This window comes from Alligator sinensis, unplaced genomic scaffold, assembly GCF_000455745.1.
Source record: "Alligator sinensis unplaced genomic scaffold, ASM45574v1 scaffold998_1, whole genome shotgun sequence".
Classification (NCBI taxonomy): domain Eukaryota; kingdom Metazoa; phylum Chordata; order Crocodylia; family Alligatoridae; genus Alligator; species Alligator sinensis.
Window position 1 is genome coordinate 852,939 of NW_005842630.1, and position 25,536 is coordinate 878,474.

Here is a 25,536-nt window from a genome sequence, read left to right on the forward strand (position 1 = left end):
TACCTCCATTGCTCGGGATTGTAGGAGGGCTGTTAGGAAGGCCAAGGCGGAGATGGAACTGGGACTAGCAACCCGGATCAAGGATAACAAGAAATCCTTTTTTAAATACATAGGGGGTAAAAAGAAGGTTCCGGGTAACGTGGGGCCTCTGCAGGACATGCTTGGAAATCTGATGGTTTCACCAGACGACAAAGCTAACCTATTTAACAATTTCTTTGCCTCCATTTTTCTGAGCAGGGACCAGGTCATCCCCCCCACCGGGATCGCCGATGGTCCAAGGGGAGGCACAGCCAGGCCCAGGGTCAGTGAGGACCTAGCCAGGGAACTTCTGGTAGAACTGGACGTGTTCAAATCAGCTGGTCCTGACGACCTCCACCCCAGAGTGCTGAGGGAATTAGCAGAGGTCATTGCGGGACCCCTGGCATAGCTTTACGAGCACTCGTGGTGCTCTGGTGAGGTGCCAGAGGACTGGAAAAGGGCTAATGTGGTTCCCATTTTCAAACAAGGGAGGAAGGGGGACCCAGGAAACTGTAGGCCACTTAGTTTTACATCTCTCCTGAGTAAGTGCCAGAATAATTCTCTCAAAAATCATGTCCATGAGGGGCCAGCAGGAGAGGTTATGCTTAGGGGCAACCAACATGGGTTCGTTAGAGGCAGGTCTTTCTGGACTTTAGGAAGGCCTTCGACACTGTCTCTCACCCCATTCTTGTTAAAAAATTAGGAGATTGTGATGTCGATGCCTACACAGTCAGATGGGTCACCAGTTGGCTGGAGGGTTTCACCCAGAGAGTGGTGGTGGACAGGTCATTTTCGACCTGGAGGGATGTGGGCAGTGGGGTCCCCCAGGGCTCGGTCCTTGGGCCTGCACTGTTCAACATCTTCATCAGCGACTTGGATGACGGGGTGAAAAGCACCTTGTTCAACTTTGCAGATGACACTAAGATGTGGGGAGAAGTAGGCACGCCAGAAGGGAGGGACAGGCTGCAATTGGATCTGGACAGGTTACAGGGGTGGGCAGCTGAGAATAAGATGGAATTCAATACTAACAAGTGCAGGGTACTGCACCTAGGGAGAAAGAACCAGCACCATACCTACAGGCTGGGGAACTCCCTTCTCGTCAGCACAGAGTCGTCATTATCAACTCCAAGATGAACATGGGCTGCCAATGTGAAGATGCGGTCAGCAAGGCTAACTGCACCTTGTCATGCATCTACAGATGCATCACAAGCAGGTCCAAGGAGGTGATCCTCCCCCTCTATATGACATTGGTCAGGCCCCGGTTGGAGTACTGCATCCAGTTCTGGGCACCGCACTTCAGGAGGGATGTGGACAACATAGAGAGGGTCCAGAGGCGGGCCACTTGCATGATCAGGGGCGGCCCTATGACGTGCAGCTACAAGTCCTGAACCTGTTCAGCCTCCACAAGAGACGGCTGAGAGGGGATCTGGTGGCCGTCTATAAACTGTCCAAGGGAGACCAGCAGGCAATGGGAGAATCCCTGTTCCCCCGAGCCCTACTGGGAGTAACAAGGAATAACGGCCATAAGTTGATGGAGAGTAGATTCATGCTAGATATCAGGAGGCACTACTTCACAGTCAGGGCGGCTAGGATCTGGAAGCAACTTCCAAGGGAAGTGGTGCTCGCTCCTACCCTGGGGGTCTTCAAAAGGAGGCTAGATAGACACCTTGCCAGGGTTGTTTGACCCCAGCATTCTTTCCTGCCCATGGCAGGGCGGCGGACTTGATGATCTGCTCAGGCCCCTTCCGACCCTACCAACTATGAAACTATGAAACCTGCTGCCAAGATCTATCTGGCATCTTTGTAGAAAGTAATGGCTCTGGAGATAGTATTTTTTCTTTGTTGCATGCATTCCTCCTAACCTCCTACTAAAATCTGAATTTGCTTCCTCAGGGCAGGCCACCAAATAGATTGTTGTGCTCTTGTCCTGCATTTGTTTATACCCTGGTGTCCTTCATGGATCTTCAAAAGCATTTCTTCCTGAAGCTCCTGAGGGGTTACAGTTCATCTTTCATTAAGGAGCAGACCATTGGCCATTTGGAGGTCATTTCAGTTCTGCCAGTATAGTCGTAGGTCTTTTGCAGGTTGTGTCCTGTGGCCCCATCTGTTTTGAGAGAAATTAACTAGTTTCTGGTATGTGTCATCCTTCTGTTGTTCATTTCCCTGGTAAATGGTCAATAATGAAAGAAAACTGCATCAATCATAGTCAAAATCTCTGAAGTCTGGGTGGAAGGTCATCCAAGGCTATAAATCCCAGCAATGCCAGCACAGTGTCACCAAATATCTGCTTCTTTTTAAAAATTCAGACCAAACAAGAATGAGCTGAATGGTTCAGAGATTCAAGTAACTGCCGAGGCATCTTTTTCAACTTGTGCATAGCATTGCTCAGTGCCTGTAAGACACCTTGATATAAGGCCTCCAGTGTCCTTCTGGCTGTGTTTGAATGAGTACTGCTCCTAAACCATGTGAAGATGCATCTGCTGTGACTACTATGGAGTAATTTACTGAACACTGTGCTAAAACAGGTGGTGATACTACTAGGTCTGTGATTGTGCTGATTGCCCCTTGTTTTACATTCCTCCAGACTCCCATATTGCCTCCATTTAGAAGATATCTCATAAGGGTTTTGTTAGCTGTGCTATATTTGGCAAAAAAATTCCAAACTGGTTGGCCATACTCAGCTATTATCTTATAGCAGGAATATCCTGGGGTTCAGATAAGGCGCGCAATGCCTTTATTTTGTCTGGCTCTGGCTGAATTCTATTTTTTGTTAATATGTCCAACTAATTTTAATTGTTCCTTCTCAAATTCACATTACTCCTTCAAAATGAGACCAGATTATTGGAAGCATCGCAAAACAGCATGCAGGTGTTTACTGTGTTCCTGTTTATTTTTGCCGTATACTAACATGTCATCTGCATGGTAAAGGATTCTGGGAAGCCCTGTCACAATCTGAGAGATTTGTCTTGAAAATGCTTTGGTGCTGATGATATGTGAAAAGGAATTTGGTTGAAACAATATCTCCCAAGTGGGATAAGAATGTAGTTAGTAGTCTAGATTCTTTAACTAGAGAAATTTGCCAAAACCCTGCCATAGCATCCAATTCTGAGAACACTTTAGCCTTTAAGAACTGAGCTAATGTCTGTTCTACATGTAAGAAGCAAGTCTTTCTCTGCATACATTTTTGTTGAGTAAGGTCCACACAAATGCAATTTTTTCCACTGGGTTTCAGTACTACAACTATTCCTGAACACCAGTCCGTAGGTTCATCTATTTGGGAAATCATACTCATTGCTTCCATCCCCTTTAATTCTTCCTTGACTCTCTGTTGCAAAGGAATGGGGACGTGCCAAGGAGCTGTTAGAGCAAAACGAGTTGGCGCTGGCACCAATTTAATTTTATACTCCCTGGACAGCTTCCCCAATCTTGTGAAGACCTGAGGATACATCTCTTGTATGGTTTGCATTTTGCTATTAATCAAGTCTATTTTCTTCACTTGGCATAGTCCTTGTATTGCTGGCGATCCCAGTAAGAGAACAGTTAACACTTGTACCATATATAGGTAGGTTTTGACAACACTTTTCTTCTTTTTTTCCAATTTCCCCTTTAACTGGCCCCACACTTCTAATGCAGTATTACATGCCCCTCTGAGAATTTTATCTGGCCTTTGCAGATATCCATCCCAGGATGGATCATGATCTTTTGCAGGAATGGCAGTAACTGTAGCTCCAGCATCTATTTTGAATGTAAGGATTCAACCATTGAGATCTATATTAGTGTACCACTTTGTTGCTATCTGACGCCACTTCCCCCTGCACTCACTTTCTTGTGGCATCTCCTGCATTCTGTACTGATTACTGGACATTGTTGCCAAAGATGTGGCTACATGTGCCACACCTTTCTCTGCTTTCTCTGCAAAAGCTTCTTGACTTTTTGCCCCATCTTTGCTCTAGTTTTATATTGTATCTTAGATGTAAGGGTCCCCTCCTCTCTTACATCTTGTCTTTTTTACTGTATCAGTATTATCTGATGAAGTTTTAGGTATGTCTGTGAATCATACTGCTGTTTATTGTCGCTTGCATATTAACTTTTGTTATGGCTTTTGCTAGAGTGAGTTCTGGATCTAACTGCAGCAGTGCTGACAAACTGGCATCTCTAATGCCTACAACAGTGTTGTCTCTTATGAGTTCTTTTTCAAAATTCCATAACTGCAGTGATCAGCAACAGCGTGAACTGCACTAATAAAAGATTCAGCTGTTTCCCCTGGTATCTCATATTAAATTTGGCTTAGTCATGTATAGCTTTTCTTTTCCCTATGAAATGGGTATCAAAAACCTCTTGCAATTTTTTATAGTCTGTCTTCTCCTCCTCAGTGTGGGGGAGGGGATGGGGCACATACAACATCATCTGCAGCCTCTCCAGTGGCAAAGATGAGGGCATTTACCTGGTATCCCTCTCTTCTTTCTGGTACACTGGAAACCATTTGGAACTGCTCAAACCTGATCCAGCAAGGCGAGCTGCCCACATTCGTACAGTCAAACTTGTCTAGCAGAGCCATTTGTGTTACGGCCTCCATAGCTGCACTGGGCTTTCAGCCTGTGCAGTGCACAGTCTCCCCCTGACTCTGCCTGCACTCTGGTAGTTTGGGGCTCCTCTTTCTCTCTCTCTTTCACCGTTCCCACCCCCAGAGAGGAATCAGGCCCTCTCCGAGATAGGGACATATTCAGCTACAGCATAGATTGTAATCTGGTTCCCCACACCCCAGGGACTGTCCAACCTTTATTACAGTCCCCCAGTACAAACTGTCCAGCGGGTGTGGAAGACCAGGACTCTGTGATCAGTCCAGAGGAGGAGCTGAAGGTTTGAGCTAGTGCTGGGACTCAGGAAGTAGTTGTCCCTCCCAGTCATGCTTCATGGTGACATGGCAGCAGGAGCTGAAGTGCACACTGACTGGCCAGGCTCAGCGACTGGGTTCTCAGCAGTGGCGACGTGTAGGGGGTGCACATGCACCCCCTGAGCATGGCGGTGCAACCCTACGAAAAGGAGAGCAGTCACCCGCCGCCACCCCCGTTGCTGACACCACTGCTGGTGGCATCTGTGGGTGGTCACCGACTGCTGGTTGGCACTCACCCCCCGCAGCTGACAGTGCTGGTGGCATCTGCAGAAGCTCCCCACTAACCGCTGCAACGCTCTCGCCACCACCACTGTGCTCCTGATACCACCAGTGCTGCCATGCCCCCACAGCCGCTGGGGACATGCATCGTTCATGGCTCTAAGACAAGGCAAGGACTCCCTGTTGTGCTTCACTGGTAGGGTGGCCATCATAGAGGACAGTCCAGTTGTTCTGTCCTCTATTGGTATCAAAACCGGATGCCTTTATGTTCTCTATTTTTCTCTTCGAGAGAAAAAGAGGACATAAAAGCATCAGGTTTCGTATCAATAGAGGACAGAACAGCAGAAAACCGGAACGTCCTCTGATGGCCACCCTATTCACTGGGCTGTTTGCCAGGAGTGGTGACCAGGGAAAGCACTGATTGGCCAAGTCCAGGGTCCACAAACCCCAGAATTTATGAGCACTCCCCTGCCCTCACAAATATAATAACGTTGACTTAAAAACAAGGAAGGGCTAAAAACAAAGGGATACATTACCCCTTCTCCCCAGGCCAGCACCGGCAGTGGGACTTCCTACGTGCTTTAGCCTGTGCCAACATATGTACCAACCATCAACATACGTCAACTGACTGTGTACCCATGGGGCTACCGTGCACAGGGTCCTCTATTCTCTTCCAGCTCTGCGACGCTTGCACATAAGCTGCACTTGAAACATTTTCTTAAGCAAATTTTAAACCTGCTAAATTTGATCAGTCAGTTAGGGGGGCCATTTTCTTTGTCTCAGTTTTAAACAGGCACACGTAGCAGCTCAGGCTTACCAGGGAGGCTGGGCCTGAGATCTGGGTTTTCATACTTTTCTTAAAAAAAACCCAAACCGTGTTCCAAGCCAAATCAAGTCCAAATCCGTGTCAGATCTGGATTTTCAAACTTTTTTTTCCCTCCCAAACGGCGAGGTTTGGAAACACCAGGAGGTGAAAGTGCTGGGCTTCTGATGCGGGACTGAACTGACCTGAAGACCACTGCGAACAAGAAGAAAATCCCCACCTCGCAACAAGCGGCTGTAACGGCTCCTTACGAGCTGCTCCCGCCAAACCCATCCCCCGCGCTGATTGGCCAAAGGCCTGGCCAATGGTGAGGCTGTTGCTGGCCTGGGCGGGGAGACAGGCCCCGCCCAGCAGTGCTCGGGCGCGGACCGCGTGCGGTGGCGGGTCTCGTGCGCTGCGGCAGGTGCTGCAGGGCAGGGGTACAGCAGAGTCTTTGGGCCGGGGGGTGGGGTCTGCTTACAGTGGGTGGGTGGGAAATGGAGCCTCCTCCCCGCCGGGTTTGTGTTGGGGAAGATGAACCCCCGCCGCGGGGCTTTGGGAAGTGGACCCCATTTGCAGAGGGGCCCCACTTGGGCAGGGTGAGAGTGGGGAATGGAGCTCCTTTTATGGGAGGTTGTGGTAGGATGAAGGGGAGGGGGAGCAGGGATCTTTCTGTAATAATGGGGTCTGCTGGCTTGGCAATGGGTGTGGGGTATTGCCCCTCTCTGACAGTTCTCTGGGAGGTGGGGGGAGCCCATGCCCAAAAGAAGGGCGCAGTCCCTTAGCTTCTTACATTGGAGTGAGGTGTCTTCTCTTTGTCTTGGCAGCACCCAGCCCCTCTCCTCTACCTCCATAGCACCATACTCAGGTGCTTTTCCAGGGGCCTTGTGCTTGGCAGCCTTCGGCTTGTGTTGAGCATCCCTCTGTGCGCCCCATAAACTGAAATAACAGGTATGCCACAACCTGCTTCTCCCTCACTCCCTGCCCCCTTCCCCCACACATACACATATACTCTTCTGTGGCTTTGGGTTCCAGATGAGGTTTGTAGGCTACCTGTCCCCACAAAGCAATGATTGGTGATGATGAGCCAACTGCTAATTACATTTTTGTATACATTCAAGGTTTTCCTGATTCCTAATTGACTAGCTATCAGGAAGATATCAGGAAGAAATTCTTTATGGTGAGGGTTGCCAAAATATGGAATCGGCTTCCAAGGGAGGTGGTGCTTTCCCCCACCTTGGAGGTGTTAAAGAAAATATTAGGCACCTGGCTGTGGTTATGTAGCCCCAGTGCTCTTTCCTGCCTAGGGCAGGGGGTCAGACTTGATTATACAAGGTCCCTTCTGGCCCTAGAAATCTATGAAATCTAGCTGCATGCATAAAGCCACGAGGGAAAGGCTGATACAGTGCTTAGGGCACTAGTCTGGGTTTTGGGAGACCCATGTTCTGGTGCCACAGACTTTCTGTGTGAGCTTGCCATAATTTCCCAGCTATACGGTAACTGCCCCACCTTAGAGGTGCCATGAGGAGAAATATGTTCAGATACTGTGATGAAAGAGGTCCGTGTAAGTTCATAAGGCCTTGTATGTATGCAAAAACATTGTCTGGTATACCATGAAGCATTTAAACTGATAAAGTTATACTAGTCTAACATACTCTGACTTGACCTACCCTAAAAAGTTTTGTAGCATAGTTAAATTGGTTTGCTGTGAGGACTGCGGGGAGGGAACCTTATAAGTCCTTTTGGATTGAATAGCTTATGTAAGGGTTGCTCAGCCTGCAGGCCAGGTCTCCCTTGCAGAGCCATGTAATTTGGCACATGGGTCCAGAAATTTGGTGGTGGGGGTATTAACACTCCCTACTGCTTCCCCATGGCCAAATTTCCAAGACGCATGTGGCTGGATCAGACCCATGCAGAGGGACTGGGCCCCATTTCCACATGGTTGGATCAAGCTGAAGCCTGATGCAGCCACATGGTGCTCAGCTGCCCAATGCAGCTGTCTGGGGTTTGGCTAGCTACATGGGCCCTGGTTGGGCTGTTTCCACGTGGCTGAACTGGGCTCCAACTGGGCTGACACTGCATGAAGTATTGGGCCTACAGACCAGATCCAGCCGACAGTCTGACCTTGCATTGCTCATCCAGTCTGCATCCCAAAAAAGGTCAGGCACCACTGGCTTATGTCATTCAGGGAGCTGGTTTAACTATCAGCAAAGAACTCCCTTTGTGGGTACAAGCTGTATTTCCACTTAAGGTTTTTCTCTGGCATAGCTGTAATAGCAAACCCTTGTTAGTGTGGACTGGATCCGAAGCCCCGTCTGTGCACCAATTTTGTTCGAGGATAACTGTCAGTTATGGGTGTGGATGCATGGTATGAGCCTGAGGCAAGAATTTACTGTGAATCATCTGTTCTATAATAACTGACCATGGGCATCCTGTACCTTACAGTAAATGAATAATAAATAACCTGCAGTACCCTCATTCTTTTTTTTCTTGGAGGGCTAAGCTCTTGAGTTATCTTTCATTTATTATAAGTAAACTGCATGCGGGTGGGTAAATTCCCTTTTATTCCAAGATATTTTTTTCATGTATCCATATCCTCATGCTTGTACTGGGATACACATGCCATATTATATATCAATACAATTTATTGCCTTCTCATATAGTATTGAGGGCCTTTTTGCAGATGTATCACAAATTAGCCCCAAATCCTCCCCAGCTGCCACTCTGATCCCCTTCCCTTGCCTGATGTGTTGATTTGCTTTCTGCTTCCTGCCCTATCTGCCACTTTGCTGCCTGTCCCCTTTCTGATCTGCTGTGTGTCAAACACTGACTGTCATGTTACTTGTGGCATGTGCCACAGGTTGGCCACCCTTGTCATACAGGAATAGCAATCCTGGTATAAGCACACCAATGTCAGCATAACTGCCTGTAAGGGGATTTGACTACACCAGTAGAATTAAGGCAGTACAACTTACATGTATGTAGGCAAAAGCCTTGCTCTGATGTAAAAGTAGTCTGCTTTTGGTTGGTATATGTTGCTTGGGACGTGCTATAAAGTAAAACATCCACCAGCCAAACAACGACTTCACACCTTGCTTCTACACCAGAATAAGTTAGGGCCGACAAAACAGATTTCTGATGCATGGGTATACTATATCAGGTAGGGAATGAGGTGAGGTTGGGACTTAAGGCTGATGGCTGTGCAGCAAAAACACCTACAGCTGATCCAATTAAGGCCAGCAACTCTGTGCTTCTGTTGGTATTGGTTGGGTCCACAGCAGGAGCACTTTGCTGGTATTTTGTTCCAGTGTAGCTGTACAAGAAAGGTTTGCAGGCACAGAAGCTCAGAGTCCATGAGAGGTGTTGGAGCTGTGTTGGTATAGCTGACAGGGCATTTCCCAGGTGGAAAAGTCCTAGATAACATAGACAAACCATTCTATCAGTGGTGCTCAGCCTTTTGTCCCCATAGGCCAAATGAATGTTGCAGGGCTCGTCTTCAAACCAGATCAGATCCCACATCCCAGAATCGGGCCTGCGCACCTGGATCTGGACTGCACTGTCCCCATCTGGCCCTGCATGCCAGGATGAGGGTCTAGACTGTATGCTGCCCCCACCAGGCCCCATGTGCCAGGATTAGGGCTTGGGGCCCTGTGCTGCTCCCACCCAGCCTCACAGATGGGAATTGGGTTCCAGGGCCCTGTGACACCTCTGCTCAGTGCCTTGTGCTGGGATCAGGACCCCAGAACTCATGCTACTCCTAGTGGGCCCCACATACCAGGATCAGGGCCCTGCACCGCTTCTGCCTGGCTCCATGTGCTGGCATCAGGCTTTGTGCACCAGATCTAACACACATGGCTGCAGCCCATGGGGCTCCCCACATACCCGTAGGGAGCCCCATGGGTCGGGTGGTGAGATGGCACGGGCTGGACCTGGCCTGTGGCCAGGGGTTGAACACCCATTCTCTAAAACATCTGCTTCCTACAATTGGGTGAGAGGCTCTGTCACAGTCTGTGAGCAGTCTAGTCCCCAGCCCTCTAAACTAGCCTGGTTAGAGCCCCTAACTGGCAGTGACAGGCAGCATGCAGAACTATCTGGGGAAGGAAAACTACATCGCCATTCATTATAATGTTTCTTCCAGAGGCCCTGTACTCCGCATCCCCTACTGGCTAAAATTATCCATAATGTTGTCTCAGAGGAAAGAGCGTGTGCATATACAATAGCTGAATGTACTTACGAATGACTTGATTTTCACTGTACCAGGGGTGCAGTGGGTCAGGATTGGGGGATGAGGGGTGCCTAGGCAGAAGCTGGCATAGACTAGAAGCAGCAAGATAGCCCTGTCAGTTACATCTATCAAGTGGTGCTGTCCTAAAGAAAGCAGACCACATTCCCAAAACTGCCTTCTTTTCGCAGGAGGGGTTGGCATCCGGCTCTGAAGGGAAGGGGGCACGGACATGTGCTCTCCTGCAGCTGCTGGCTCCAAGATCCTGTACCGGAACTCCCGCCTCCTCCGCATGGCTTTCCTGCAGCTCCATCGCCAGCAGAGGGCAGATGTGTTCTGCGACGTCATCCTGCAGGCAGAAGGTAATCAGCACTGACCCAGGTGGGCTTAAACAAGGGTGGTAGGCTAGTACCAAGGTCCACGGTTGCAATGTCCGCAGTGCTGGTCATGTGAGTCGATAGACCTTTCCATAGGATTTTAGCTGCACGTATTTACTAATGGGGTTTTGTTTTGTTTTAATGTGTGGGGCACCACTAAGCATGTGTTGTACTGCTGTGCTGTCTGTGGGGGCCTGCATCATTGGGAATGGTGATACTGATGTGGGCTTGCCAGTCAGTTGGCTCTGATTGTTCAGGGATTGTAATTAGAAAAGTGGAAGTGGCTCCACAGAGGTTCCACAAGTAGCAGCTCCCCTATGTGGTGCTGGGTTACTGTCTGTTAGTAGGCAACTGGAAATTAGCTGTGCATCCTCTTTGCTTGGAACATTGTGACCCCTCTTCATGTGAGTTTTGTCCAACTCAAGCATTTTCTTGTCTTTGAAACTTTCTGACTCATTAATCCAGCTGATCTTGGATGGTTCCTGATTTGTTCTGCATGAGGATGATTCCCACTTGTATTTTGCAAGTGGTTTTTTGCTCTGCTGAAACTTAATGGTGGTGGTGGAAGATTGGAAGCAAGGGCTTCCTATTCAGCTGTAAGCAGGTTCCCCACTGCTTTGTAAAGTTAAAATCAAAATAATTAAAAAGCTGGCTGTCTAATGCCAAAAGTAAATGCTGAGAAATGTGGGGTGGAGCACCCTTTGTAGAACGCAGCACCTTGTGGAATTATTTCAGTAGCAAACTTGTGCAGAGGACTCATACAGAAGGTGAGTCAACATGTGGCTCAAGTTACCAATGGTGAAGTGGGCACATGTTTGAGGAACATTTCTCTAGCTTGTTCATACTGTACGTTATTCATCTGTGGGTATAGAGAGAGCTTTTAAGTCTTGCAGGCCAGCTGGTTTACAGAAATATTGCCTGTCAGTCTTGCACTGATGTAAACATTTGCTTCCATGTGCCAGATCATCTTTCTTGCACTCTTTCTTGGAAGGGGAAATGTAAATGCAATCAGGACATTTCCTCTGTTAAGGCAGTCTTGAATGCTTAAAAATCTAGGAGTTTTGCACCTTCCCCTGTGCTTTTCCTCTCTCTCTACCCAGCCCTATCTTCATTGGGAGTAGTCTATACTGCAGCAGGGGAATTTTGGCCCAAGCACCAGCTTCCTTGCTGCTGACTTCCTTGACTAAAGAGCCAAACAGGGATGCAGCCAAAATGACTGCCTCCACAGCCTTCTGAGCTAGTGCTTGCCTAAGTCTGCTATAAGCAGTGCTGCTTAGGGGTGGGAATGTTCAAGGCTGGGTCAGGGCTGCACTAAGGGAAATGTATATGTACCTCAGGAAAATCCCTACTCATCAGGGTTCTGGGACCTGCTGTATAGCTGGTTTGTGCCCAAAGTCCCCTTACCTTTGTAGTCTCTTCAGTAGCTAATGGTGGCTGTCTGCATAGTCCACCTGTGTAAGCACTCTGGGGTGTAGTCTAATCAATCAGGGACTGAGACACAGGAGACAGGGACAAAAATATGTTATTTTTTGCTTGTTTAAAAATGGGAACAAACAGCTTGTTTTTATTGAGGGTGGTTTGTCAATGAGCTTTACTTGACTGATAATACAGTTGAAAATATGCATGTGTCTGTTAGAGGAGTGGGAAAGATTGTAGATGTCTTTCCTTTGGAGAGATCTTCTAAGACAGTTGAGTTAGGGCTGCTTAAAGAACCGTAACTGAGTACTGCCAACTCTTCTGATCTTACTGTAACTCCTGTGATATTTGTTGCTTTTTCTTAAAGCCCCAGCTGCTGGAGTCAGGAGATTTCAAGAGACACTCAGATTTCACTTAAAATCCAAAGGGAGCTTCAAGCTCTTCTTGGGTGGAGGAAACTTTAGAAGCCTGAAGTGAGACTGTCCTGACTATTCAGAAACCAACAGGAGCAAAAAAAAAAATGTCCTGCTAAATGCACGGTTATATAGATAGAGGGGTTCTCACCCATGACTTTTATACTTTTGGGTTTGGCAATAGTGATGACATGTAGCATACCCAAGGTGTGGGTTGGATGCAGTGTGATTTTCAAGGATGCCAGAATTAAGATAAATTGGGTTTCTGTTTATTCCCACCCTCCCTAGGCAGCCTAGAGGGGCTGTTGCCACCCCCAGTGAAAGTACCCAATGACAAGAGGAGTTGAAGGAGAGCAGTAATGGCTAATTTAGTGGTAGAGTTGGACTAATGCATGGTACTGATTGTCGCTCCTTTGTTTGCAGGTGAGGCCATCCCAGCTCATTGCTGCATCCTATCGGCCTGCAGCCCCTTCTTCACAGAGCGCCTGGAGCGCGAAATGCCGCCCAAGGGCCGCAAGGTAGTGCTGGAGCTCCGGGGACTGAAGATTGGGACTTTGAGGAAGCTGGTGGATTTTTTGTACACATCAGAGATGGAGGTGTCTCGGGAAGAGGCACAGGATGTCCTGGCTGCTGCCCGGCAGCTCCAAGTGTCAGAATTGGAGTCACTGAAGCTGGAGGGTGGGAAGCTTGTGAAGCAAGCCCTGGGCCGGCGCTTGAACCGGGAGTGCCTACAGTCGCCCAGCTCAGCTCCCATCTCTGCCAGGGTCATGTTGCAGGCCTGCGAGCCATGCCCTGCCCCAACTCCCACTGCCTCCCGGACTCCCAGCCCCATGGTGGCTGGCAAGCAGGACATTATAGCAAAGCCCTCAAGCAACAGTGAAGTGCCTGCCAGCCCAAGGGAATGTGTACAGCAAGGGGCAGCCACAGCAGCAGCCCCTAGCAAGGGGGCTCAGTTGGGGATGCAGGACAGCTCTGTTACTTCTGCACTGCCCACAGAGACTGAAGGTACAAGAGCCCAGAGCTGCTTAGCCAGGAGCCTTTGTGGGGGGAGGGTGTTGAGGAAAGGGGAAGGGTCACAGGGCAAGAAGAGCTGTAAGCAGGTGGAGCAGAACTCATCCGGGGGAGGGAACCTCACAGAGGGCTCACCCTTGCCAAGGAAAATAAAGCTCAGCCGCCTGAAACTGCCGCCTCCTGCCAGCATTGGTACCACAGAGGCACCCAGCGCCAAGAGCCTCACTAAGGCTCACACATCCATCAAGCGCCTTTGGCGGCAGAAGAAGCCAGGCGGGGATGAGACAGGTCAGCCAGACCAGGCCAGCCTCTTATGTGGGAGCCAAAGCTCCCCTGCACCTCTGAAAGCCAGTATCAAGAAGCGCAGTCCAAGCACATCAGCCTCCAGTTCAGACACAGCTTCTGAGGGGCATGTCCGGCGTGTGAAGTTGAGGAAGGCTGTCAATGGTAGCTGCTGGGAAGTGGTACAGGAGCCAGCTGCCCAGGGAGCCCCCAAGACCACAGGAGAGATGGATGCAGAACCTGTTACAGAGGACGTGTCCTTTGTGGCATCCTCCTCAGCCTCTGAATCACACAACTTAAGTTGCTTGGAGCTGCAAGGGACATGCTCAGCTGGCTCTGCAGCGCAGCTGCCAGGAAGGCTAGAGACCGCACCCTTCCCTGAGGAGGCTTCAGTGGAACAGGCATTAGGAGAGATGTCCATGGGTGAGCAAGCAGGCTGTGGAAACCCCTGTGAGCTGGAAGGAACTGTATTAGACCAGCTGAGTGAGGGTGATGAATTTGGGAACTTGGCTCCCTTAGGGGATCTGGAGCAGATGCTGGACTCGATGCTGGCAGGCAACAGCAGTACCATGGAAGGTCCATGCCTTGCTAAGCTGGGAGAGGTGGATGATGGGCAGCCTTCTGCAGGCCCATCATGCCGGTTAGATGCAGCTTTAGTGGATGCTGATGCAGCAGCAGGAAGGGAATGGCAACCCCTGGACATGCAGCTTTGGCCAGAATGGAATGAGGCAAGTGAAGTACTCATGCCAGGAGGGGAGCAGGGTAGGGGTAGCCCCCTTCTCAGCTCTGCAGCTGGAGATGCTGTGGGATACCCTGTGTGTGGCCAGCTTGTCCCACCCTTCCCTGCAGACCTTAATGAAGCTCTGCCAAGTAGCTACTGCCCCAGCCCCATGTCTGCTGGACTTTCCAGTCCCCACAATCTTCAATGCCATTCACCATTGGTTGGGAGGAAGGAAACCCGGTCAGACTTGGGGTCCCCTGTTCCAGTGGAAGATGGTGGGGGGGACAGATGGGAGCCCTGCACCACCTGGTCAGTCTATGCAGAAACTGCTGGGATGGAGACTACACCTGATGTTCAGGTGCCACTGGTGCTACAGCAAAGCAACCTGAAAGAGCGTGGCAACTGGGACTCCCACCTGACACCACCCTCAGACAGCCCAGAAGGAGATAAGATGGATGAAATAATTGATGTGACAGGGGTCGAAGAAGGACCAACTCCCATCAGTGTCCTGTGTGTCAAACCTGATCCCTCTTCAGAGTCGGATGATGAGGTGGATGTTTTGAACTAGCAGTGGCAGGGCCTGATTTCTGGTGAGGTGGCCCTCTGCTGATGCCTGAGATGCTGTTGCCCCAGCTAATACTTAACCATTGGAGGGTGCTGTTAAATAAATGAGTAAATCCAGGTGTTTGAGGCTGGGAATCTGCAGGCCCTGGTTGCTGAAGGACCTCCCTTGGTGCTAAAAGACTCCTGGAGGGAGGGGAGGGGGAAACAAGCCTCCAGATGGCATGATGGGTAGATCCAGTAGTGAGGCAAGGCCAAGATGCAGTGTCTGCTTTTGCAGCTGGGATTTGGCTTGAACCAGAAACACCCTGCAGTTCCCTGGGGGTGGTGCAACTGGGCTGAGAATGGTGTGGCCACAGTGTGACCTACTTTACCATCTGCGAAGTTAATAGAGCTCTAATGGCTGCTGCATTTAAAGGAAACTTGCCAAGGCATTGGGATAGAGAGGAATGGTGGGGTGGAAACTGCCCTACCCTGCTTGGTCTTAAGCAGTTCCTTTTTGAAGAGCTTGCTATGGCAGCAACCTAGACAGGTGCACAGGTTATAAGTTTTTTGGGTTTTTTTGTTATGAGACCCATTGAGCTAACTTACGTGCAAGATAGAGCTGCTTGTGTGCTGAGAAGAGAAATAGCCTCCAGGGGGACTTAAAGGGCATGGAAACATCAAGGGAAGGGAAAAGGGTCAGGAAGTTTGCCTTCTTCAGTGTTGTAATTTTTTTCAAAGGAGCTGATGTGAATCTTCAGTATTGAGGACATCCAGCAACATCCTCCCAGTGTTTCTGCCTGGCACTGGGTAGTCCTGGCCTTGCTGCAGTTTTACTTTATCTTCCGTTGTGCATTTGACTCATCTCCATTCATGTCTCAACTGTCTTAACTGTCTGCACCTCTGTTGCAGGGGCCCTTGTCCAGTCTGTCCCTAATGCCCTTATCCTGTTTCAGGCCTACACTGCTGTGACTGTTGGCTTGTGAAGAAATGTCTGCATTAGCTAGTTTAACAAGCATGGGCTCCAAATCTTGTCTGAGACTTCTAGAATGAACCAAGAGGGCTTTTTGCTTGCATATTGTGTGCATGTTTGTTGGTTCTTTGCATCTAGGCCAAAGATGGGAGCTTCAGCCAAAATGTGGAATTCCTCAACTTTCTGCCTGAGAGGAGCCCTCAAACCTTTTCAGCCCTCTGAGAGAAGCCAAAAAGCAACATCTGCAGATGCTTTTAAACATGATAGGACATTCAAGCAATGTGTTTGTAAAGCTGGGCCATGATTATGATTCAAGTCCCCTATTTCCTGTTCATGAATCCTACCCCTGCCCCCCACTTCAGGCTCTGCCACTTGCACCACTAGAGCTTGCTAGTTTGTAGGCAGCTGAGATTAGTTTCTGTGAGCTACAATCATTGCAGGGTGGACATACCAAGTCTTAAAAGTAAACTCATTTCAAACAGACACCTCTATGACAAATTTGCAGAGCAATAGTACTAGCAACAGTCCTTCATTCAACTCCCTATTCCTGTGTACCTGCCCCAGCACTTGAGGTAAGCAGCAGGTTGTTCATTTACTCAATAACTGGCAGTCCCTTATCTTTTCCTTCCCTGTTCTCCACCCCTCACAGGACAGAGTGCTGTCTGAACTGCTAGCTTTGTCCTCTTATGTAATCTGGACCCTTTTCTCTGAACTGCAATCTACTGCTGTGTTCATTACCTCCAATCTGCTGCAATTCTTGATTTCTCGTAACAAAAGTGAAATCACCTGGGTATGTCCTGATACTCCTTTTGCCTTTCTTAGTGGAGGGCTTTGTCACTTTGCTCCAGGAATTCCCCGTGGCAACAGAGAACAGGTAACAGCAAGGAGAAGCTGGAATAAGTGTTATAGGTTGCAGTTTGAAATAAAGTGTTGGACTTGTTTGCACTGATGTGTTCACATCCTGTTCCTTGAGATGCAGCAGAGCAGGCAGTCAACTCCCCCTAGTGGCAGGCTGTGCTGTATGAGATCAGAAGACACTTCCTGAGAGGGGACAGGGCCTCTAGCAGTTATCCCTACTCCCTTCCCCCAAGGCAGGATGTTAGACACAGCTGACTTTCCCATGCCGAAGTTAAGTTCTCACTGGCGTTTCTATAAACTTTATTACAAAATTCTGAACTACAACAAATCATCACTGCTGGTTTCTTGTAAGAAGGGAAACAGAGTGGCATGCTGTGGCCATTGGCTCCCTGTGTGTAGAGCTGCAGCATCAGAAATGTGACTGGGTCTGGCTTATGCCCCCACTTCATCACACCTCTTCATAAATGCTCTGGTTCTCACAAGAAGTAGACTGGTTCTCAGCCTGGCTGCAAGGGGAAGAGGAAGAGAGGGTGTTGATCCTGACAGAGGAACAAGGGGTGTTACATCTAACTACCCACCCTACATTTCCACCAAGAAGGCTGTCACGTTACTCAGGTCCACAGACTACTGTTAAGATGAGTGGTTAGGTCACTGGGCCAGGATGCAACAACAGTGACCTAAAACTACAGGAGTCATTAGTGGCATCAAGACAGTTATCCTCTCTGCATTTTGCTTCCCCACAGCACCTACCTGCACTGGAGGTGCTTAGTCACAAGGGTTTTTTTTTGTTTGTTTGTTTGGGGTTTTTTTGAGTCCTGTAGATAGCAGACCCTAACCTGAGGGCTGGAGAGAAGGAATATGCTGTGTACATTCAGGCTTCCGCTATGTAGCCAAGCTATTGATCCAGAACTCAATCACATTCTCCAGCTGCTGCTTTCCCTCCAACAGCATTTGGCAGGCAAGTGGAAACCCGTCCTCACAAAAAAATAGTTAAGCCAGCCCTATCTTGGTACTACTTCCCCCACCCACCTTGGTGGTACTGGCTCTGTCTAGTCTGAGGCATCTGGCCTAGCTATGTGCCTGCAGCCTGCTGGACCATTCAGCCCATCACATCCCTTTAAACAAAGGTCTGCCTTATAGGCAAAACAGCAAAAGGGTGCATGGGAACCAGACCTGATGCCTGCTGAGACAGCTAATGGCTGTGACAAAGTATTACCATGCAGAACCAATGCAGCCAGGAGACTGCCAGTGGGACTTGATTCTCACACAGCCAACACTTGGAAACCAAACTCCAGTGACAGGGCCTTGCAGCAGAGCCAAGGGGAGACAGAATGGCCTTTGAGATCTTCCATTCTGGCAAGGAGGAAAGAGCCCTGCTTGGTTCAGTATTAGGAAGTCACGAATTTATCCATTAACAGAACAGATCTGCGCCAGTCTGCAGGATTCCCCCTCATAGTGGTTTTTAAATGCCACAGTAACTCTAAGGTAGGGGGGTTTCCTTACAGCTCTGCCCCTGACTGAGGAGGTGCAGTCCTTCCTTTTGCCCTAGACATGATCTCTGTGAAAACCCCACTAGGAACAACTCACCTCAGTCTCCTGTCCCATTGATTTTGCTTTATGCCAAGCTGCTCTTCAGTGCTTCAACCACCTTCTCCGGCTCAGGAAATTTGAGCTTGCGAGGCGGCCCCTTCTTAATGCCACTCCATAACTCCACCACTAAAATGCACAAAGCAAAGAAGGCTTGGGGTTACAGAAGGGGTACTGCTCACTGGGTTGTACTGCAATAGCCCATGGCTGGGCTTAGTGTTCACAGCACTGCAGACCCTGGAGGAGGAGCAGGGATGGTCCTTGCCTCACTGAGCTCAGTCCAACAGGGGCCTACCTCCAAACTGCCCAGCCTGCCTCCACCCTCCTTCCCAGAGCACTGAAACCCTGGCAAAACGCTGCTTTTAGGAAGCTCATCAGGTGTCCATCAAGGCACTGGCCCCACCTGAACAGGACCTTTACCCCACCTCCCCATGAAGGCGGCACTTACTGCTTCCATCCTCCTTCACCAGGGACACCTCGAAGCTATTCCTACGTGGTTTCTCAGGGTTGATTTCCACTGCCAGGTTGTCAACAGCATGGCGCAGCGCCTCGCTCAGAGCACTGGCATTGCGCCCATACACTCGTCAGCTTTGACTGCAGGAAGAGAAGAGGTGGTTAACCCACGGGCAGAGAAGGATAAGGAGACAGCAGCAGTAGCAAGGAACACGTGTGTGAAGTGATGGGGGCCGACAGGCTTAGGATCCTGCTGCAACCAGCCACCCTCAGGCTGTACCATCCGTCCAGCGTGTCCCAGGCACCAGTCTGGCTCGGCCCCCCCAAACCGCGCCCTGCTCCAGGACACGCTTCTCTCGTTCTCCACCGAAGACAGCCACTGCCACCCATCCCTCCTTAGGGGGCAGCTCTGGCGCCTGCCATAAGGACTGAGCAGCCCCCAGCCGCAGGGACTCACCAGTGCTCAATGACCACACGGGGCCCAGCCCCCGCGCTGCCTGCACCCCGCTGCTTCTTTGGCAACTTATCGAGATTGTCCTTGGCCTGCGAAGCCTCTGATTTCTCAGCCTTTGCCACGGGGGCCTCTGCCTTCCTCTTCCGCCCCTTGGGAGCCATCCTGCCCAGGAGAGCAAGCGGGGCAGGTTCTCAGCCTCCCGCGGGGACCGATCTCCCGCTCGCCGAGGTCCCAGAAGGCTGCTCGGGCGCGGACCGGGCCGGAGGGGACCCGGGGGCAGAGCCCGCGCACCCCCACCCAGGGCGCAGGGATTTCAAGGGACAGAGGGAACCAGCCGGGCGGGGATAACCCCGGGCACGAGACAAGGGCAGTGGCACTGCCCGCCCGGGCCAGGGAGGAGCTGGCCGGGTCCAGGGAAGAACGCTCCGGCCTGATCCGGCCGCATGCGCGAGATGCGGCGGCGCCTCCTGCCTGAGCACGGCCCCGCCGCCCCGGCTCTGAGGGCCCCGCCGCGTCTCGTCCCCTGGGCAGGGCCCGGGCCCAAGGCCGCCGCCGCTGCTACGCAGCACGAACCCACCTACCGCCGCCGCCCGGGCCGCCACTGCGGGAGGCACGTGGGGCCAGCACGGAAGGGGGCGGGGCAACGCTCTGGGTTCAACCATTTCCCAAAGAAGTGGGGAGCGAAGACAGTGGGAACGTAGAAGACGGGAAAAACCTTCCATCAAGCCTGGCCCTGGCCCACCCCCGCTGCAAGGCAAAAACGCACTGCGCCCCGCCCCGTTTTGCGGAATGGTTCCGGCCCCGTGATTACCTAACATTTCGAACGAGGCTTCTCTAGAGCTAATTGTCACCCGAGCTAGGCAGGGGGCGTGGCCTCTTCTCCGAGGGAAGCATAGGGCCTCCGGCTGTGGTGTCCCCCTCCCCCTCCGCCTCCCCGGGTGCGGGGCCGCAGCAGCACCCGCGAGAAGCCAGGCCTTCTCCCGGGCCCTGCCCGTAGGAGGGGCGCATTCCACTCTGGTCCCAGCACCCAGCTGAAACAGCCGGTGCCTCTGGTCGCCCCTTCTCCTCTGCGAGCCCAGACACTGCACAGCACAAAGGGTGGTTGTTGTCAGGTTTATTACAGAGTAACTGCCGATGGACGAGATGATGATTTCTAGAAGCATAAGGAGCATTTGTCCTGCATCCCCTACTCCTCCCCTCCCAGCTGCTGGCTTGGGTGAGGAGGGCTCTGCTGCCACGCACAACTCAGGGGCTGCGCCACCTGCTCTCCTGAAGACAGAGCCCCTCAGGCAGCATCCTGCTAAGCCACTGGCTGCTCCAGGCACCCTCACAACTGCCCCTGTGGCCAGCTCCTGTGTCCAAGGAACTGAGCCATGGGGACTTGAAGTATTTAAACCAAAAACTGCTAGACACAGGGACAAGAGCAGGGAAACAGTGGTGAGCTCTGCCCTCCTCTTCCAGAGGAAGGGAAGAGGGGCAGAAACCCCTGGGTCAGGAGGCAGGCAATCCTCCCTCAGGAGTCTTCCAGAGCAGCAAAGCCCAGTTCCCATCATTCCTTGGCTTGGATGAGCAAGCTGGTCACCTATGTACTGCTCTGCCCCACTACAATGCCCAGAGCCTTGCTTTCCCCAATAAGCAACATAGACAGCTCTCCCAAGCAGTGCCACATGAAACCAAGAGCCTATGGAGTAGAAGAGGAAGAGGGGGGAAGGGGGAGAATATACTCTGATAGGACTCCCTCTAGGTAACAGGCCAACCCCCTAGCACAAAACCCTGCCGGGGGGGGGGGGGGAGAGAGGAGAGGCTGAGACCTACTAAGCCACAGTAACCAGTGTACATCTGAAACAATCTTTACCCCACAACCATGATCCAAATTGAGAGCGCAGATCTTTGGCCAGGGCATACTGGACTAAACACAGGGTAGACCAGAAAGGCATCTTCTTCCCTCAATCCATACCAGCTCAAACCCAGCCCCTGCTCCATTCCCAGATTCCCTACCCAGCTCATTCAGTCCAATCTGGAGCATGGGAGTATAGGGGGAAATCAGCCCTTTACCCCCAAGCCAAATTGCTTTAGATGTCAAGGTAGAATCTCCCTTCTGGACCATAATGACATGGCTTGATTAAGCATGGGCAGTGCTCACCCCTAGCAGAGCCATCATTTCTCACCCCTTGAAGCTGGCTACTAGCCCTCACCAGTTCCTGGGGCTCAGTGACCCTCCTTCCCTTTCTGCCATTCCCATGGGGGCACCCTGTCCCAGGAAAGGAAAGAGTAGAGATGCAGAAATGTGACTAGTCCCACATGTCACAGGGTGCATGTGTAGGGGGGTGAGGGTGGTGGGGTGGCATGACCCATCTTCACACAGCTTCCACTAGTTATGCTGGGGCACCAGCCCACAGCTGGGCCTTGCTGGGCACTGCTGCAGCACAAACAAAGGGGAAAGGAGGGGGTTATCTGGGAAGGGTAGGAAAGGCTCTACTTGTCCTTCTTGTTTTCACCATTAGAGAGCTCCACGCCAGCAGCCAGGAGCTCTGGCTGCTCTGCAGCCTCCTCAGGCACGTCATCTCGTGGCTGCTTAGACAGCTTCTTGGCCTTTTGGTACAACTCATTGAGGTTGAACTCCCGGATCACATTCTCCTGCAGCACAGAGACATCAAAGCATCAGCACTGCCACAGCCTTCGTGCACCCTTCAACAGGAGGACCCCAAACAGCCAGTGGGTAGAAGTGCCCTGCAACAGGGAGCACCTGCCCTGTTACTAGGAGAAGGCTAGGGAACAAGCAAAACCTGCAAGGGCCATTTAAAAGTAGGGTCTTCATGGCCTGAAGGAATATGAATGCAGGCAATAATGCCACTAGCAAAAAGTCCTTGGAGGACCCGGCTGGGTCTGGGACACTCCATGGTCCAAAGGCGTGGGGGGCAGTATATCCTGGGGCAACATTTAGTTCTGAAGAGTGATCTACACCATAAGAAGGTTGGAGATCACTGCCCTAGAAGGAAAGGAAGCCAAAAATGGAATAGGATTGGAGTACCTTATCTAAAAAGATGAGGTAAGGAACTTGACGACTGGACAGTTTGAGGTGAGAAAAAGTTATAAAAGTAGTAGACAAAGATGGTGTGCGTTTTGTGTTGCCACCCTCAGGAGACAAGAGCACCCTTGTTGGAATTCTTGTTCGAACAATGGGGATTCCAGAAACTAAAATATCCCACGCTCAAAGCAGAGGATCTGAGGCTGGTACCGCCAAAAGTTGCTGTTGTAACGACTGAAGAAACCGGTTGCCATGTCACATTACAGGGAGGAAACTTCTAATAAAGCCTACAGGTTACTATTATTAAAGTTTACCTGACACCAAATTGGACAAAGGTTCATGTCAATCCTTGGGGGGCTCTAGTAAAAGGAATCCTAGGGGCAACAACAGGACACCTGGTGCATACAGCCCCCTATGACTCAACCATGAGAGAATCCCCTTGCTTGATAATGCAGGCACCCCCAGACCCCAGCCTATACTTCATGCACATGCACACCCCACCTCAGAGAAGGTCCAGGAGACAGCCCGGCCTTTCTTATCAATCTGTGGCCGACGCATTACTTCCTTCCCAGCCTGGAAGAGGATCAGGGTGGGCAGCTGCTTGGTGAGGGGTGAGGTGCTCACTTTATACCTGCAGAGACAGAGGACACAAACAATGTGACTCCCCACCCCGGTCACTCATGTCCCCTACCTGATCCCTGGATCTCTAGAAGAATATTGGCTCCCTACTGCAGATAGGCAAAGGCATGCTGAGCCTACCTGCCCTTCCCAACCAGAAAACCCCCTGGTAATGGGGCAGAGACAAGAGGAAGGGCTCAGATTTCAGACCCTTTCCCATGTAGGATTAGAGGACAAGGGTCCCCTGCAGCCAAGGCAGAACTTTCAGATCCTGAAGTCACTCTAGTGCTGCAGGGAATGGGCAGCCCCAGCATTGCACCTCTTGATCCCCATGCCTAGCACAGCCTGAACATGCTGACCTGGTGCTCACATCTGTGTAGCGGCCCACATCCACCTTCCCGAAGTGCAGCCCTGTGCAGTTGTACCTGGGTGGGGGAGAGGAAAGTTGTGGTTAGTGCAAGAAGATGCCAAACAAGCTGATTCCTTTGCCATGAGCCCCAGCTCTGGCTAAGGCAGCTCCACTTCCCGTTCCCAGAGTCCAGCTTGGCAGAGGGTGCAATTGGGATCCTTCCCATTCCCCCCTCCACCCCCCACCAGCCCCAACTCACCAAATCCCCAGTTGGACGTCACTCACTTGAGAGAGAGGTCAGCAAAGATGGGTGCAAACGACTGGCACTCACTAGACCAGTTAGCAAAGAACTCCACAACCCATGTCACCCGCTTGTCCCGCTCCAGCTCCTCCTATAAGATGTAGCAACAGATCAGTTGGAGACCAATGCTCCAGGTCTGGCCCCAACTCTACCAGGCCAGTGCCCTGGTGGGTCTCCCTCCCTTGTGTTATAGCACAGCCTGCTGGATAGGCTGAAAAAGGGGCAAACACAGGCTCAAAGCTGGTCTCTAAGGGCATGTCTACCCTGTTACTCAGCCCTACCCCTGCTATTCCTACCCTTCTAGCCTACCATGAACACCACGTGCCCTTGGAGGTGGGGGGCACATGGTGAGCTTCTGCAGGCAATGGTGGCACTGTCAGCAGTGGGAGTGGGGCAGCAGTAGGCAGTGAGCTCCTGCAGGCAGCCGTGGCACTGTCGGCGGCAAGGGGGAGGGCGAGCGCCGACCATGGTCAGCAACCACCCACAGGCAGCACTGGCAGCATCAGTGGCAATCAGGGACCGTCTGCAAATGCCACTGGCAGTGTTGACGGCAGGGGAGGAGAAAGCAGCAACTGCCCACAGATGGCACCGGCAGTGCTGGCAGCGCCTTTCACAGGGGACACACCGCCTAGATAGGGGGTCCTTGTGCACCTGCGTGCACCCCCCATGTGTTGCCAATGCACCCTACAGTTAAACACCCTTAAACTCATCCTTGGCAGCAGGCCTGTTTACCCCTAGAAGCTCTCCTAAGCATGGCCCCCATCCCCCAAAGAGTTCACCACAGTGTTGCAGGGTCTTGTCTGCTAGCACCCAGCTTCCAGATGTTCTGTGTGTTACTTCCTAGCTTTACTGCTCATCATTATAGCCAAGCACAGGAGAGACAGGTGGTGGACAGGCGATTCCTAGAAGAGCTCCACTGGCATGCTGCCCACTACCCATCTCTCCTTTTGTGCTTGGCATGTATATGACAAAGCAATGTAAACAGAGGCGAACAACTCATGTGGTAGGGGTAGATAACGGTGACCTTCTAAACAGCGGTACAGATCTACTGCAAGCCAACCCAGCTTATACACACTTCATGGCTTGGAGGACAGGGGGAGGCAGGGAAGCAGGAAATACTCACATCAATGGTTTTGTCGCTGAAATACTTGATGTACTCAGGGCCCATGTAGAGGGGGGGCTTGCAGGTCATCAGGAACACTAGAAAGGCATACACATGGCACATCATGAATGGGCCAACTCTGTACAAGCCTCCACCCCAGGAGCAATTTGCTCAGTCTTTGCACTGTTCAAAGCTGGAGGGTGCTGGACCTGTCATACTGGGGCACAGATTGGGGAAGTGGCAGCAGCCAACCCTGGTGAGGCTGGTTTAAAAGCATCCTGCTTTTGAGCCAAGTGGCAGCACCTCCACCTGGCACTTAACATCAACTGGAATCAAAACACATTTCATGATAGGGAAACTGAGGCACAGATAGTGGAGGAGCTGTGCCCAAGCTCACCAAGCAGGGACAGCGGCACAGCAAGGAACAGAAGAAAAGAGGTCCCAAGTCCTAGCCACTTGGCTATGCACCAGAAAGAGCTGCCACCCTACATCCTGAATTCTGCATAATGGGCAGGCTGGCAGTGGTTATGCTGCATGTGCAGTCCCTAGTGCAATAGGCACTATCTTGGGCTGGAGCCAGTTGGTGCCACTATAATTCAGACAATATTAGCAAGCAAGTCCACTGATAGGGGCAAAGGGCTGATATGGAAGGAGTGGGTGCCCTCTGGGGCAGCCACTGCTCCAACACGGACAGAATAAAAGTGGGAAGACTTCATCAAGAGGATGGTGTTTGGTCCAAAGATGGATCACGGATGACACTTAAACCAATGCTGTCACATACCCTCTCTGCCCCTGCAGAGAGGAGAGGCAGGACAGTCCCATAATGGCCGGGAGCTGGACCCAGACATTTTAACTCCCCATCCCATCTGCATCCCTGGGACAGCCCAGCCCTGCT

At 51.2% G+C, this 25,536-nt stretch overlaps 3 protein-coding genes across 6 annotated transcripts in view; 1 reads left to right on the top strand and 2 right to left on the bottom strand.

Moving 5' to 3' along the window:
* The first annotated feature begins 6,319 nt into the window (after positions 1 to 6,319).
* On the top strand, positions 6,320 to 16,952 carry BTBD18 (BTB domain containing 18). 2 transcript variants are annotated; one of them, XM_006033412.3, is made up of 3 exons: positions 6,320 to 6,357; positions 10,347 to 10,517; positions 12,785 to 16,952. In XM_006033412.3, the coding sequence occupies exons 2-3, from the start codon at positions 10,388 to 10,390 to the stop codon at positions 14,941 to 14,943; spliced, it is 2,289 nt and encodes a 762-aa protein (XP_006033474.1). In that variant the 5' UTR covers positions 6,320 to 6,357; positions 10,347 to 10,387; the 3' UTR covers positions 14,944 to 16,952. The 2 variants fall into 2 exon arrangements, with proteins under 2 accessions (XP_006033474.1, XP_006033473.1); XM_006033411.3 differs by lacking the exon at positions 6,320 to 6,357 and adding an exon at positions 6,784 to 6,884.
* An 80-nt stretch (positions 16,953 to 17,032) lies between these two features.
* SELENOH (selenoprotein H) lies at positions 17,033 to 19,977 on the bottom strand. 3 transcript variants are annotated; one of them, XM_025215207.1, is made up of 5 exons: positions 19,959 to 19,977; positions 19,247 to 19,405; positions 18,785 to 18,930; positions 18,337 to 18,465; positions 17,033 to 17,255 (listed from the first exon to the last, which is right to left on the bottom strand). In XM_025215207.1, exons 2-4 carry the CDS (start codon positions 19,402 to 19,404, stop codon positions 18,365 to 18,367), a joined length of 405 nt encoding a protein of 134 aa, XP_025070992.1. In that variant the 5' UTR covers position 19,405; positions 19,959 to 19,977; the 3' UTR covers positions 17,033 to 17,255; positions 18,337 to 18,364. The 3 variants fall into 3 exon arrangements, with proteins under 3 accessions (XP_025070992.1, XP_014380067.1, XP_006033475.2); XM_014524581.2 differs by lacking the exon at positions 19,959 to 19,977 and adding an exon at positions 19,821 to 19,931; XM_006033413.3 differs by lacking the exon at positions 19,959 to 19,977 and adding an exon at positions 19,825 to 19,875.
* A 365-nt stretch (positions 19,978 to 20,342) lies between these two features.
* The window catches only part of TMX2 (thioredoxin related transmembrane protein 2), a 6,637-nt gene continuing 1,443 nt past the window's right edge, over positions 20,343 to 25,536 (bottom strand). Inside the window, exons 3-7 of the mRNA XM_025215206.1 lie at positions 24,663 to 24,739; positions 23,524 to 23,630; positions 23,249 to 23,314; positions 22,773 to 22,902; positions 20,343 to 21,880 (exon numbers count right to left, since the gene is read on the bottom strand). Of these exons, the coding sequence (XP_025070991.1) occupies positions 21,719 to 21,880; positions 22,773 to 22,902; positions 23,249 to 23,314; positions 23,524 to 23,630; positions 24,663 to 24,739 (542 nt within the window). The 3' untranslated portion in view covers positions 20,343 to 21,718. The remainder of the gene's footprint in view (positions 21,881 to 22,772; positions 22,903 to 23,248; positions 23,315 to 23,523; positions 23,631 to 24,662; positions 24,740 to 25,536) is intronic.

Bases quoted from the DNA above. Each gene is read 5' to 3' on its own strand.
- BTBD18 (XM_006033412.3), top strand. From the start codon at position 10,388: ATGTGCTCTCCTGCAGCTGCTGGCTCCAAGATCCTGTACCGGAACTCC. The intron at 10,518-12,784 runs GTAATCAGCACT...CTTTGTTTGCAG, and splicing joins CGTCATCCTGCAGGCAGAAG to GTGAGGCCATCCCAGCTCAT.